The sequence below is a fragment of the Gorilla gorilla genome, chromosome 15, assembly GCF_029281585.2.
Source record: "Gorilla gorilla gorilla isolate KB3781 chromosome 15, NHGRI_mGorGor1-v2.1_pri, whole genome shotgun sequence".
Lineage (NCBI taxonomy): Eukaryota > Metazoa > Chordata > Mammalia > Primates > Hominidae > Gorilla > Gorilla gorilla.
In genome coordinates this window covers 85,675,513-85,688,243 of record NC_073239.2, presented here as the reverse complement: position 1 = coordinate 85,688,243, position 12,731 = coordinate 85,675,513, and the positions used below count along the sequence as shown (strand labels likewise).

The 12,731-nt window shown below is 51.2% G+C and overlaps 1 protein-coding gene across 1 annotated transcript; it reads left to right on the top strand.

Moving 5' to 3' along the window:
* The first annotated feature begins 326 nt into the window (after positions 1 to 326).
* Positions 327 to 7,253, top strand: ZFP36L1 (ZFP36 ring finger protein like 1). The gene is made up of 2 exons (XM_019009825.4): positions 327 to 2,039; positions 4,437 to 7,253. The coding sequence occupies exons 1-2, from the start codon at positions 1,983 to 1,985 to the stop codon at positions 5,394 to 5,396; spliced, it is 1,017 nt and encodes a 338-aa protein (XP_018865370.1). The 5' UTR covers positions 327 to 1,982; the 3' UTR covers positions 5,397 to 7,253.
* The last annotated feature ends 5,478 nt before the right edge of the window (positions 7,254 to 12,731 follow it).

The following is a 12,731-nucleotide window of genomic DNA, read 5'->3' as shown; positions in this document are numbered from 1 at the left end:
ATTTCGGGCAGAGGAGATAAATGAAAGCCGACCCCGCTGGGATCACGTAGGTTCGTGGCTGCAGCAAAAGTTGGGTTTCACAAAGTTGAAAAACAGCCGGTTTCTCAAACAATTGTGATTTGGAAGGTTTCGCTGGGTTTGCCCAGATGTTTACGAATAAATAAGAAATGCAGTTTAAAAAAAAAGTGTGTGTTGGGGGTGGTGAGAATGCGCTCTCTTCGGCCCGCCCCGTCCTTTCCAAAGAAACGTGCTCATAATGGGGTGACCTAATTACATCGCAATGGAACTCAATCTTAGCCACTCCGCAGCACCGGGTTTCATAACAGACTCGGCGGCCTCGAGTGCTGGGAAGAAACGTGCGAGGGCCGAGGGGGGCGGCGGAGCCCGCGTGGAAATCGGAAAGAAGCGCAGCCCTGCGACTTCCGCCTGGGCCATCACGCCAGCAGTCGGGCCAAGGCGCAGGGGGCGGGTGGGGGACACGTTAACTTTTTATTTGGGTGGGCGGCATCCAAACCTAACAGTATATATTTTATCATTTTCAAGGGAGTCATGCTCCATTGCGGGCCCTTCGGTTTCGTGGCTCCCATGCCCGCCTCTCCACCTCCCGCCAAAACGGCGCAGCGTGACAAGCCATATGTTCCACTCCCGTGGGGGCGAGAGAGAAGCAACAATAAGTTAAAAGTGCCGCCTCCCTCCACCTCTTTACCTTCATTCTTACCAAAGTAACCTTTTTTCATTGTTCTAGAGTCTTGAGGTGTGTGTGGGGAGGATGGAGGAGGAAGGAGGGTTGTGGCGCCGCCCAGAATTCGGAGCGCGCGTGGAAAGTAGTGAGTTGCTCGGTGGGCTTTTTCTGGGACGAAGGGGCATTCAGGAAGGATTAGGGTTTTCTTGACTAAAAAGTTTAAAGATTGGATGCGTGAAAAGAAACGCCACGCCTAGGCCTGGTAAAACAATCGGCCCGGGTTGTGGTCTTTTTTTGCGGCGCCCCCCACCCGCCCACACCCGGAGAGCGCCGGCTGCAAAGCGAGCGCGAGTGTCGACGCGTGCGGCGCACTAAATTGTGCCGCGCTCGCCCCCGCCAGACCCTGTCCTCCTGGGGAAAAAGTTTCCCTAGTCCCCCCAGCACCGCGCCCCACCCTACGCCCCGCTGGAAAAAAAAACAGCAACATAAAATCCTAGACTTGAACATTCTGTGCGTCCCAAATTTCTAATGTCCTCGGCCTGCCCGGTTTGCCGAAGGGAGCCGAGTGTCGAAGAGAAGTCGGGAAAAGGTAAGTTGTGCAGACACTTGGGGAAGTTTCAAGGAGACCGCCAGCTCAAGATGGAAACCGCGGCCCGGGCGCTAAGGACGGGCTTCAGCTCCCGCTGGCAAAAAGAGAAAGTCGAGCCCGCCTTCCTGCCCAACAAAAAACAACAACAAGACAACAAGAACCCCGGAGGGAGTGGAATGAGTGACGTCACAGCCGCGCTCTGAGGCTGACAAAGGAGGGGGCGCGCCCCTCCCGCTCTGCGCCCGCGCGGCCCCGGAGAGGGGGCGCCTGAAGCGCCGGGTAGGGAAGTCAGCCGACTCGAAACTTTTCCTCTTTAAGAAAAAAAAAAAAGTTGTGCGCGGCTCAGAGTGGGGTTTTTTTTTTTCCGCCTTCTTTTCTCGTCTCCCCTCCCCCTTCTTCCTTTTGAAAGTTTCTTCTCCTCCCCCTGCCCCCCCTCCCCGCCTGACCGCATGGCTGATTCAACTCCAGTGTCAATCAACTTCTTTTTCCTCCTCTTCCTCATTTAAATAAGTTTAAAGCTCCTCCTCCCCCCGGCCCACCAAGTCTGAAACTTTATAAATTGGGCTTTGCGCGCCCCAGCCCGGAGTCAGAAAGGCGAGGGGCGCTGGGAACTGGCGTGTGGGACTCCAGACAGGAGAGGCTGCGCCTTCCCCGCACCGGGACCTTCGCGACACACCAGATCCTCGCCCCTGGCTCGCGCGAGCGCACAGGATGACCACCACCCTCGTGTCTGCCACCATCTTCGACTTGAGCGAAGTTTTATGCAAGGTAAAGGGGGGCGGAGCATTTGCTTTTCAAAAAGTCTTTTTCTTCTGCCTTAAGAAAGAACCCCCAAAAGTTTGGGTCTTGGAAGGCAGTGGGGAAAGTGGTGCAGTGAGATGATTCTTTTCTCCTCCCGCATTTCTCCCAAGTTTGAAGGAATTTGGCCCCGTCCTTCCCACCCTTTGAGTTTCAACAGTTCCTGGCGGGGATTACATGTGAATCTGGAGGCCAGGGTTTTGAGGGGCGAAGTTTGCCTGGCAGGGCAGCCCGGGGGCTTCGGGGGGAGGGCTGGGATTGGGACAAGTTTTGGGCGATTCTGTTTTACGTAACGTGCTGCTGGATCCCAGGTTTGCTGGTCTGATCGGGTTCCCAGTCTGCGCCCTAGGTCTGTCCAGCAGCATTACCCACCCGTGGGGTTGGGAGTGGGAGGTCCCTCGGGGAAGTGAGTCTCGGGACAATGTTTTCCTCCACTCTTTGGGGGGAGCTGGGGATATGCGAGGAAGAAAGGCCAAGTTGTGATTCAAAAAGATGTTGCAGAACAAGTTTGCAGTGGGGCTTGAGTCCGCCGTAGCTCCATTGGGCTTCTTCCCGCGATAGCCGATCGTGCAGCAAACTTTGGGGTGAAAGAGGCATTCAGGTTGACCCGCTTACCTGTGTTGCCGAGGCATTGCGGCTCATCGATTGCGGGCGGGGTTGGGGGGGGGAGGTGGCGACAAAATGCTGGCTTGAACTCAAGAGTCCCGCGAGTAAGGATTTAATGGGGGCCTCCTTAAAACATGTTGCTTGTCAGCCAGTGTTGAAAAAGCAAGTTTTAAACTCGGAATGTTCCAGGACTGCGGTTTAAATGTACATAGCAAAAGTCTATGGATGTTGTTAAATTTATTTCCAACCTCCCCCTCCCAATTTGAAAGGGTGAAGCTGCTGGGCTACTTTTTAATTGCTGAAGTGTTTTGCCTTCTCTTAACACGTCGGGTCATGTTGCTCTGTTTTCCCAGCTTGCTGCTCCTGTTGGTGCAGCTGCCAACGCCCCAGGGCTGCAGGGTTGGGGTGCAGGGACGCCGAGGAGCTGAAGAGTAGCATTTAAAAAGTTTGAATTTTTCAGCTTCCTTCCCTCCCTGCACATTCCCAAACTCCACTTGCCAGCCCGGCTGCCAGCGCTCCCCAACACTTCTTCCTTCTTTTCTCGACTCTCCCGCTCTTTGATCTATTTCTTTCTTTGGCCCCCCTCCCCCCTCAGGACTTTTTAAATGAACCTCATTGTTGGGAACCAGCTCTCGACTGGGTTCCTGTAATCCTCTCGGTGGGGTGGTTGCAGTTACAGATTCCCGGTCCCCCCCTGCTGATCCTAAGGGACCAACATTAGAATTTGCACAATGACACCCACATGGGCTGGGAACTAACTCCTAGGTCCCTGACCTGCACCCTTTCCAAATCTTGGGTACAATTTGGGCAGGTGACCAGGGTCCTATTGGAACAGAAACCTGCCATTGGTGGCTCTGCCCCCATCCCCACCACCCCCAATCCGCTATTGACTAGGAGGTAGGTAGGGGGGTTGGTGCTTTCCTTTTCCTTTCCATCTGCAGCTTTGCGTTAAAGATTAAACACTGGAGCTCTTATCCAAGCTTGCTCTTGCAGCCAAAAGACTAATTGCAAAGGCATCTTCTCAGTGAAGGGGGCGGGGTGGGCTAGGGCTGAGTGGAAATGGTGAGAGAGATTATTGTAGAAAATATCTCTTCCGGGAACTTAGGGCAAAGAGTTTTATTTTCAGGAATCACATCCCTGTCTCCCCCAACCTCAGACCAGGCCCCCAATCTCCTCCCCACAAGAAAAAGCAAAGGCAGTCTGAAAACCTGTTGCCAAAGGAAGGGAACACTTCTGAAGGAGGAAGTTGAGAGTCTTAGGCCAGGTCTTGAAGGAGGGGGTATCAATTAAGCAGAGACTGATTGGAAGGGGACCTAACGTAGCCTATGATAGACTCCTTTCTGAGGTTTACCTGTTTTTGTCGCGGGCGGTGGCGGGGGCGGGGTGCGGTAATCTAGAGAGGTCTGGGTTGTGTGAGATATTTTGAGTTGAAGAATCTATTTGACTAGTAAAGAAGTTGAACTTTACAGATTAAAGTGGTAGCTTTGGGGACAGAGGATATGGGGGTTGCATTGCAGGAGTCAGCATGGAGCAGGGTGCTTGTCACACAGTTTGGATCTTGTGGTTTCTTACGCATGCGGCCAAAATAAACCCAGGTGAATGGCCTATGGGAGGGAGAGAGGGAAGGGAGCTTGCTAGAACCGAGGTAGAGATGAGTTCTTTGAGAAAGAGCGGGCGTTTGTGATTGTGTAGGGGGCTGCCCATAGTGGACATCCTGGTGGATGTCCTCCGTCCTTACCATCCTTTCTCTTCTCTCTCCAGGGTAACAAGATGCTCAACTATAGTGCTCCCAGTGCAGGGGGTTGCCTGCTGGACAGAAAGGCAGTGGGCACCCCTGCTGGTGGGGGCTTCCCTCGGAGGCACTCAGTCACCCTGCCCAGCTCCAAGTTCCACCAGAACCAGCTCCTCAGCAGCCTCAAGGGTGAGCCAGCCCCCGCTCTGAGCTCGCGAGACAGCCGCTTCCGAGACCGCTCCTTCTCGGAAGGGGGCGAGCGGCTGCTGCCCACCCAGAAGCAGCCCGGGGGCGGCCAGGTCAACTCCAGCCGCTACAAGACGGAGCTGTGCCGCCCCTTTGAGGAAAACGGTGCCTGTAAGTACGGGGACAAGTGCCAGTTCGCACACGGCATCCACGAGCTCCGCAGCCTGACCCGCCACCCCAAGTACAAGACGGAGCTGTGCCGCACCTTCCACACCATCGGCTTTTGCCCCTACGGGCCCCGCTGCCACTTCATCCACAACGCTGAAGAGCGCCGTGCCCTGGCAGGGGCCCGGGACCTCTCCGCTGACCGTCCCCGCCTCCAGCATAGCTTTAGCTTTGCTGGGTTTCCCAGTGCCGCTGCCACCGCCGCTGCCACCGGGCTGCTGGACAGCCCCACGTCCATCACCCCACCCCCTATTCTGAGCGCCGATGACCTCCTGGGCTCACCTACCCTGCCCGATGGCACCAATAACCCTTTTGCCTTCTCCAGCCAGGAGCTGGCAAGCCTCTTTGCCCCTAGCATGGGGCTGCCCGGGGGTGGCTCCCCGACCACCTTCCTCTTCCGGCCCATGTCCGAGTCCCCTCACATGTTTGACTCTCCCCCCAGCCCTCAGGATTCTCTCTCGGACCAGGAGGGCTACCTGAGCAGCTCCAGCAGCAGCCACAGTGGCTCAGACTCCCCGACCTTGGACAACTCAAGACGCCTGCCCATCTTCAGCAGACTTTCCATCTCAGATGACTAAGCCAGGGTAGGGAGGGACCTCCTGCCTACTCCAGCCCCTACCCTGCACCCACATCCCATACCCTCTTCTCCCTACCCATCCAATTCCCCACAGGCCCTACATTAACAAGGTTAAGCTCAACCCCTTTCCCCCAGCACCTCAGAATGTGCCCTTCCTTCTCCCCCTCATAACCCCACCTAACATAAGGACAAGTCAATTTGTCAGTAGCTTCTTCTGGCTTGAAACCCCCTCCCTGGATTTTATAGCCCACTTACCATGCATAACAGACAAGTCCCATATTTTGTCAGTAGATGCCTTTTTTTTTCCGGCTTAAGCCTTAAGTGCCAAATCACAAAAGAAAAAGCAGTAACAGTTTACAGAAGCAACTTAGTGCCTTGTAATCTAACTTTGTCACTGTGACTACATTACCTCTTCAGCGCCAGAGGGCACCCGTGGGCCTCCCGGAGCCTCTGCCCATGGGGGCGTGGAGACCCGGAACCAGCAGCCCCCTCCACTGGCGACACAACTGCACCTTCCCTCATTTCAGTCTCCCGCACACTTATTCCTCCTCCCCTCTTCCCGGCGGCACCTCTCCACCTGTACCCCCCTCCCCAGGCCCCTTGGAAGAGTTGTTGCCAGACCAGGGTATTGGGGGAAACCTGTCTTGACATTCAAAACCTTTTTCTTCCCGATCTGAACCCTTGTTGACTAATCTTGCCTGGGTTTGTGTAGGTCTGCAGGAAGGAAGGCTGAAAAAGCGGACGAAGATTTGACTTAAGTGGGACTTTGTGATTTAATTTTTTCTTTTTTTTAAGTGGGGAGGAAGGGGAAGCTAGATGGACTAGGAGAGACTTGATTTTGGTGCTAAAGTTCCCCAGTTCATATGTGACATCTTTTTAAAAAAAATAACAACAAAAAAAAAATGAGAGAAAAGCTAAAAAAAAAAAAGTAAGGGGTGAGCAGTTAATGGTATTCATTCCACATACAATATCTGTGTAAAACGATTTCCTGTAGAAGTAGCTTTAATGGTTTTTGCTCTAGAATACCGTAGGTCTATCCTTAGAGCACTCACGCCATGCTTTCTTCCCTGGGTTTTAAACTTCATATAACTTTCAGAAATTGGAGAGCAAAAATTTTGCTTGTCACTGCACATCAATATAAAAAAGCTTATTTAACTTATCAAAACGTATTTATTGCCAAACTATGCTTTTTTTTGTTAATTTTGTTCATATTTATCGGGATGACAAATCCATAGAATATATTCTTTTATGTTAAATTATGATCTTCATATTAATCTTAAAATTTTGTGACGTGTCTTTTTCCTTTTTTTCCACAGTTTTAATATATTATTCTTCAACGACATTTTTTGTAACTTTACACTTTTTTGGTTATTTTATTTTAAAAAAATGAAAAATTAATTTAAAAAAATGCAAAAAACTGTTGGATTATTTATTTTAGAAATTCCCCCCTTTGTGTTGGACTGCAAATTGAGTTTCTTTCTCTTTAGGCCTTTCACAACTAGGACTGAGAATGTATGTAAAAGTTCTGTGACAGTACAGAAGGAAAACAACTTTTTATGTATAGCTTCTAAAAGGGAAAAAAAAAAAAAGAGAAACCCTTTGACTTCCACGTGCCCATCTCAAGACATTCCACTCACAGATTTGAGGTTCTGGATTCCAGGTCTGGAGTTTTCCAATGTTAATGTAAACAGAACTGGCACACACACATTAAGATGAATGTAATTATTATTCCTCTTGCTGGTCACTACCGTCGCTTTCTATTTCTCTTTCTTTGTGTGAATTTATTTAAAAGAAAAAAAAACTTTTTGTAACGACTATTTGCAGTTTAAAAATCAATAAACCCCGTTTTTTCAAGAAACATTGATGGTGGAGCTGGTTTTACTTGGTTTTGGTTTGACTTTGCCAGTAAGGTTCTCCCCTTGTATACCTTGCAAGTCCTGGGGAGGGGGAGGCGGAGAGAGAGGGCTGTGGCCGTGGTTGGCGGCATCTCTGATCCCTATAAGCTAAGCCTATAGCTCCCTTCCTTGATGCTGGCAGTCTGCTGCGCTTAGAGGGGACGGGGTGGAGGTTTTCTGCAAAGGAGCCTGTACTTCCTGCTGTATTACTTCTGAAAAGACTGTGCAGTGTGTTAGTTGTTGGCTGAATAGCAACGGGCCCAGCCTTGCCGACACTTGTGTGGCCTCTGCGGTTCTTCTGGGGAGCCAAGGCTCAGGGCCTTCCAGTCCGCCCCGTCCAGCCTGTGCTCTTCATTCCTTTGGATGGTGTTTGGGGTGCCAAAATGATAAAGGAGGACCTAGCACATGGCACACTTGCAGGCTTGGATTTGAGTGAGTTCTTTTATTGGGGTGCCTTGGGCTCATTTTGCCCATAAGAAATTTACCTCAGTACTGGCCTCTCAACACCTACCCGTGTGGGGAGGGTATAAGGAAGCACTGCCTGCTTGGAGAGGAATGTCCAGCGGGGTGAGGGGCTCAGTCACAAGGAACTGGGGACTGGGACTGGATTTGACATAGCCTTTTGGGTTTGGAGGGCTGTTAAGGGGAAGTGAGTGTTAACACTGGCCAACACAACACAGCAAGTCACCAAGGGTTCCCACCACCTTAATTACAATCTCAGGTGCTATGCAAAATTAGGTATGTTGTCATCTTGGGAAAGGTGGGGTCTCCTTGGCTAGATGCACCCCCACCAAGGCTAGATGACCACTTAGAGGTGGCATTTCACCTGCCGGAGGAGTTGGAACTTTCAAAAATCTTGAGTGTGAGCCTTGGGAGGATTTATTTGGGGAGAGGCAGAGATTGCTATTTGCAGCTCACTTGCCTTTGGTTCCTTTACACCCAGGAAGTTTTGGGAGTTCAGCTGAGTCACCATGATTCCACCAGGCCTCTTCCGAAGGTCTGCAGCAGACATTGGGCAGGCCAGGGATGTCCCTGAGACTCGAAGACCTACCTCTACTCTCAACTCATTTCCCTGGTCATCAGATATCTACTGGGGGTCAGGGGGTGAGGTAGAAAAATAGGGACTATTACCTGTTCCAGGGCAGGGGCTGGTGGTTTAGGAAGGGGAAAAGCAGCCCTTCTTAGGACTGGAGTAAACCTAGGCCTCTTGTCCCTTAAGGAGGAAATGAACTTTGTGTGTGTGTGGTGGTGGTTGGTGGTGGCATGTGATCTTCCTTTCGGAGTAAAAGCAAAAAAGACATTTAATCATTCACCTTGAGCTCATTCCCTGCAGGCATACCTGAGCATGTGGCAGACACCTTTCTAACTTCCCCTCTCATGGTGATGCTAGTTAGGTTCCTAGAGGCCCAGGCGTACCTCCTGGCCAGCCCTGAATTTCCTCTAGAGGAGACAGTCCTTTGACTGAGTCAGTCCTTTGACTTTGTCTAACCAAGATAGAGACATTGACTACTGGAGGCCCTGGAGGGTGGGGGTTGGCTGTAAAGCCCAGGGGAGACTCCTTATCATGTGGGGAAGCTCCATGTCCCCGGGTCTTAACCCTTTACCTCTACCTAAGTGTCTCCCTGGGGAACTCACTCAGGCTGGGATTTAGGTAACCCAGGCCCATGTGTGGTGGCCACAAGAGCCTGGTTGTGTCCCATTGAGTCCTTAAAGTTAAGAGGAGATGGCCCTTGGGAAAGGGAACAGCAGAATATTTCAGGCCCATTATTTCTCGGGGATGTTAGAAGAAGGGGCCTCAGCAGCAGCCCTGTGCTGTAGTCTGGCAGGGAGGCCAGGGAAGTGTGAGCCCAGAGCTGGCAAGAAACCCCTATCTCTGAGCTCCTCTGCAGCTAGGAAGGATAGGAACTATGCTGAGGGAGTTGAAGGGAAGGCTTTCACGAGGGAAGTGGGTCAGGAAAGGCCAGGCCAATCCTGGGGCACAAAGCCTTCTTCTCCACCCCTTACCCTGGAGGCCAGGGTGTCTTGAAGGCTGGGTTTAGGTGCCTGCACCAGGTCTGCCATGGATGGGCGGGGCCTCTGTGGCTACTGGCCCTGCAACCCACTCTCTGGCTGTTGGATGAAGATCTTCCCTTGGAGCAGCTCAAAGAAATGAGCTATTTTGGCCACTGAGCAATGCCTTTCCTGGCCTGGAGGCCTCATTCTCAGGAGGAAGGCTATGGTTCAGTGACACTCATGAAAGGAGGGCTTTGAGGGCCAACTGAGATTGTGGGTTAGTCTGAAGATGGGTTTTACAGTCAACTGGATCACGAAGCACTGGTTACCGAAGAGGCAGGGGTCATGGCAGGGGAAGGATCCAGGGCATGAAGGAAGAAGGGGTGTTGAATGGAGCCCTTGGACCAGGGTTCAAATCCCAGCTCCCCTTCTACCAGCTTGTGCTTTGGATAAATGACTCAAACTTGGATTTTTCAGCTGTATCTCAAGGGGTTACTATGAGATCAAGCGAGCCATTAGTCATGACAGCTCTTTGTAAGTGCCAGGTAGTCCTCTAAGAATTTCCTGTGTGTTAACTCATTGAATGATCATAATGACCCCACGGAGGAAGCTCTATACTATTCCTTTTGTATAGATGGAGAAATTGGGGTGCAGAGAAATTCACTAATTTGTCATACAGGGAGACGGTGTCAGGATTTGAACCCAGGCAGGCGACCTCCATCGCTATGCTAGAGTGTTGTAGGCTGGGACACTGGAGCAGTCCCTGGCACACAGTAACTGCAAATCAATCAGTGTTAGTTGTCCTCTCCCTTGGCCTTTTGTGGAGATTCTGCATGAACACAGGAGGCAACCAGTTGGATTAGATGATTCTGCACACACCCCCTCCGTTGAGTGCCATGACCTCACCTCCCATGAGGCCCTGCATTGGCACATTTGGAGGATGGAGTCTGGGAGGAGGGGGTAGGCCATCCCCTTGGACTTTCCCCTTCTCTGCCTGCCATGAGGTGGCTTCTGTTAATGATCAACAGACCAAAGGGTGCCCTAGGGCTGCCTCAGGGAGTTGGCTCCATGCCCTTCTCCCCCCGGGGTCTTCCACCCCTGTGTGTAGCCAACCATTTAATCATGTCTGGCTGGACTGACTGGAGGCTACCTGAGTTCAGAGGGGGAGGAGGTGGGGAGGTTAGCCAGGCCCCTGGTCACCCCCTTGCTGCCTTGAAGGTGGCCCTTCTAAGGCCTGCCACTTGCCTGCTGGGCAGAAGGCAGAGATTCTGAAGGTTGGAAAGCAAGGCAAAATCTCAGCCTTTTCTTGAATAAGTCAGCACTGGGGGGTCTCACCTCTTGATAGGTAAGGCTGGTGTTGAGAAACCTGGCCTACAATGCTTTCTGCGGGAGTCCCAGATGGTTACAGCTGAGTTACCGTCATAGAAAACTAGACTCTGAGGAGCCAGGGGAGGGGCTGCCCATGAGAGCCAGCTGCTGGTCAGTGGACAAGGATGCCTCCTCCACATTGAAGCTGTTTGCAGTTGTTCTGAAATGTTGGCAAAGCCCAGGTCTCAAAGTACAGGGCTGTGAGTGATGACTGTACCTGTGCTATCAGCTTGGGTTGCAATGAAAATAAATATGGGCAATCGCCAAAACTAAGGCAATTTTTTCAGCACCTGGAGCCAGGCAGGTAGCTTCCCCCTGACTCCAAATGTACCTCAGGGAGAAGGAGCTCATGACCACACAGGTCAGCATTCATTTCCGCCAATCCCAGTATTCCAGAGCTATGGGAGGCTCTATTGTCCGTGGTAAGGAGCTGGTTTTGGAGTTACAGGGACCTGGGTTCAAGTCCCTGCTTGGCCTCAAGGTCACTCTGTGACTTTAAGCTAAACACTTAGTAAGAAGTTCAGATCCCAGTTTCCTCATTTGTAAAATAGGATGATGGTGATAATGATGATGATAATGACACCTAGGTCAATGGATAAACAAACAAACTGTGGGATTGTCACATCATGGAATACTATGCAGCTATATAAAAGAACAAATAACTGGTACACAACAACGTGGAAGAATTGCAAAAACAAAGTTGAATGAAAGAAACCAGCCACAACAGAGCACATATTGCATGAGCCCATTTGTATGAAGTTCATAAACAGGCAAAAGTGATCTATGATAATTGATGTTTGATTAGAGGATAGAGAATACATGTAAAAGTTCATTGACCTGTGCACTGAAGATTTGAGCACTTCACTGTAAGTTATACTTCAAAAAGACAAACCTATACAGTTGTCGTGAGTGTTAATACATGTAAGGAAAAGAAAAAGAAATTCATTACCTGGCCCATTATAGGCACTTAATAAATTGTGGCTGGTCTTTGTAATAGCAACAACTGGATGATGCAGGTACTATTCTAGTCCCCTTTTATAGAAGGAGGGAATGGTCTCAGAGCAGGTGAGTGACTTGCCCAGGGGATGTGGGGCTTGAATCCCACCCCAATGGCTCTCAAGCTTTCATAGTTTCTTACTACCTAATACTGTCCCTCAGTGAACAGGTGCTGTTTCTGCAGGAAAGCTAAATTTGCAGTAACCCAGGCACAACCAAGTTGACTAATTAGTAAGTGTAATCATCTACATTAGAAAAGTTTTTCTTTTTGCAGATTTAAAATAAGCCTCCTTGCTAGTCAGTACCTCCCACGCCCTGTGGGAGGTAAAGGGAGGCCGAGTTGGGGGCTAGCTGGGCTCTGAGCGGCCGGAGAGTGGAGAGCCTTGACTGTCTGGTGGGCCAGCATCCAGAAGCCACTGTCCTGGGAGCCACCCCTGTGGGCTGCTTGCCTGCCTGTCCTGGCCTATCCCTCCCCTGGGCTGATAAGGGCTTAGAGGGGCCTTGGGGAAGGGCTGCCTGGCCCAGCCCCTCTTTACTGGCCCTCAAACTCAAGGGTGCACGGAAGCCTTACATGGCTGTCGCAGCACCACTTCCACCCTCTGTTCCATTCTACTTTTTTGGGAAGTGGTCCTTGGAGCTTCACAGGAAGATGTTCAGCTCAGTCAGTAGATCCAGCCACCCCAAGGAGCTGGGAGTGAGCTCTTGCTGGGCTGACCTCCTCTGTGCAGCATCTGCACAATTGGCTCAGCCTCAGTGCTCTAGGAAGGGCCCAAGGCTTGGGGTCAGACAGCAGGGCAAAATTTGAAGAGGTACTCACTCTCGGGGTCTTACGAATGAGTGCCTCCCGAAGTTGCACACGCTAGGCTTCTGACGCTTTATTCTCATTCCAGCTCTGTCAGGCAGCCCTGGGTTTGTGATCCTGCTCAGCCACTTTCAAGCTGTTTGATCTTGAGCAAGTTGCTTAGCCTCTCTGAGACTTGTTTTTCTCCTCTACGCATGGGGTACAGGAAGCATACTCACCCTGCCCACATTATAGGGCTGTGGTGAGGATCAGATGAAATGGAGAGGAAGGAGCTCTGGAAATG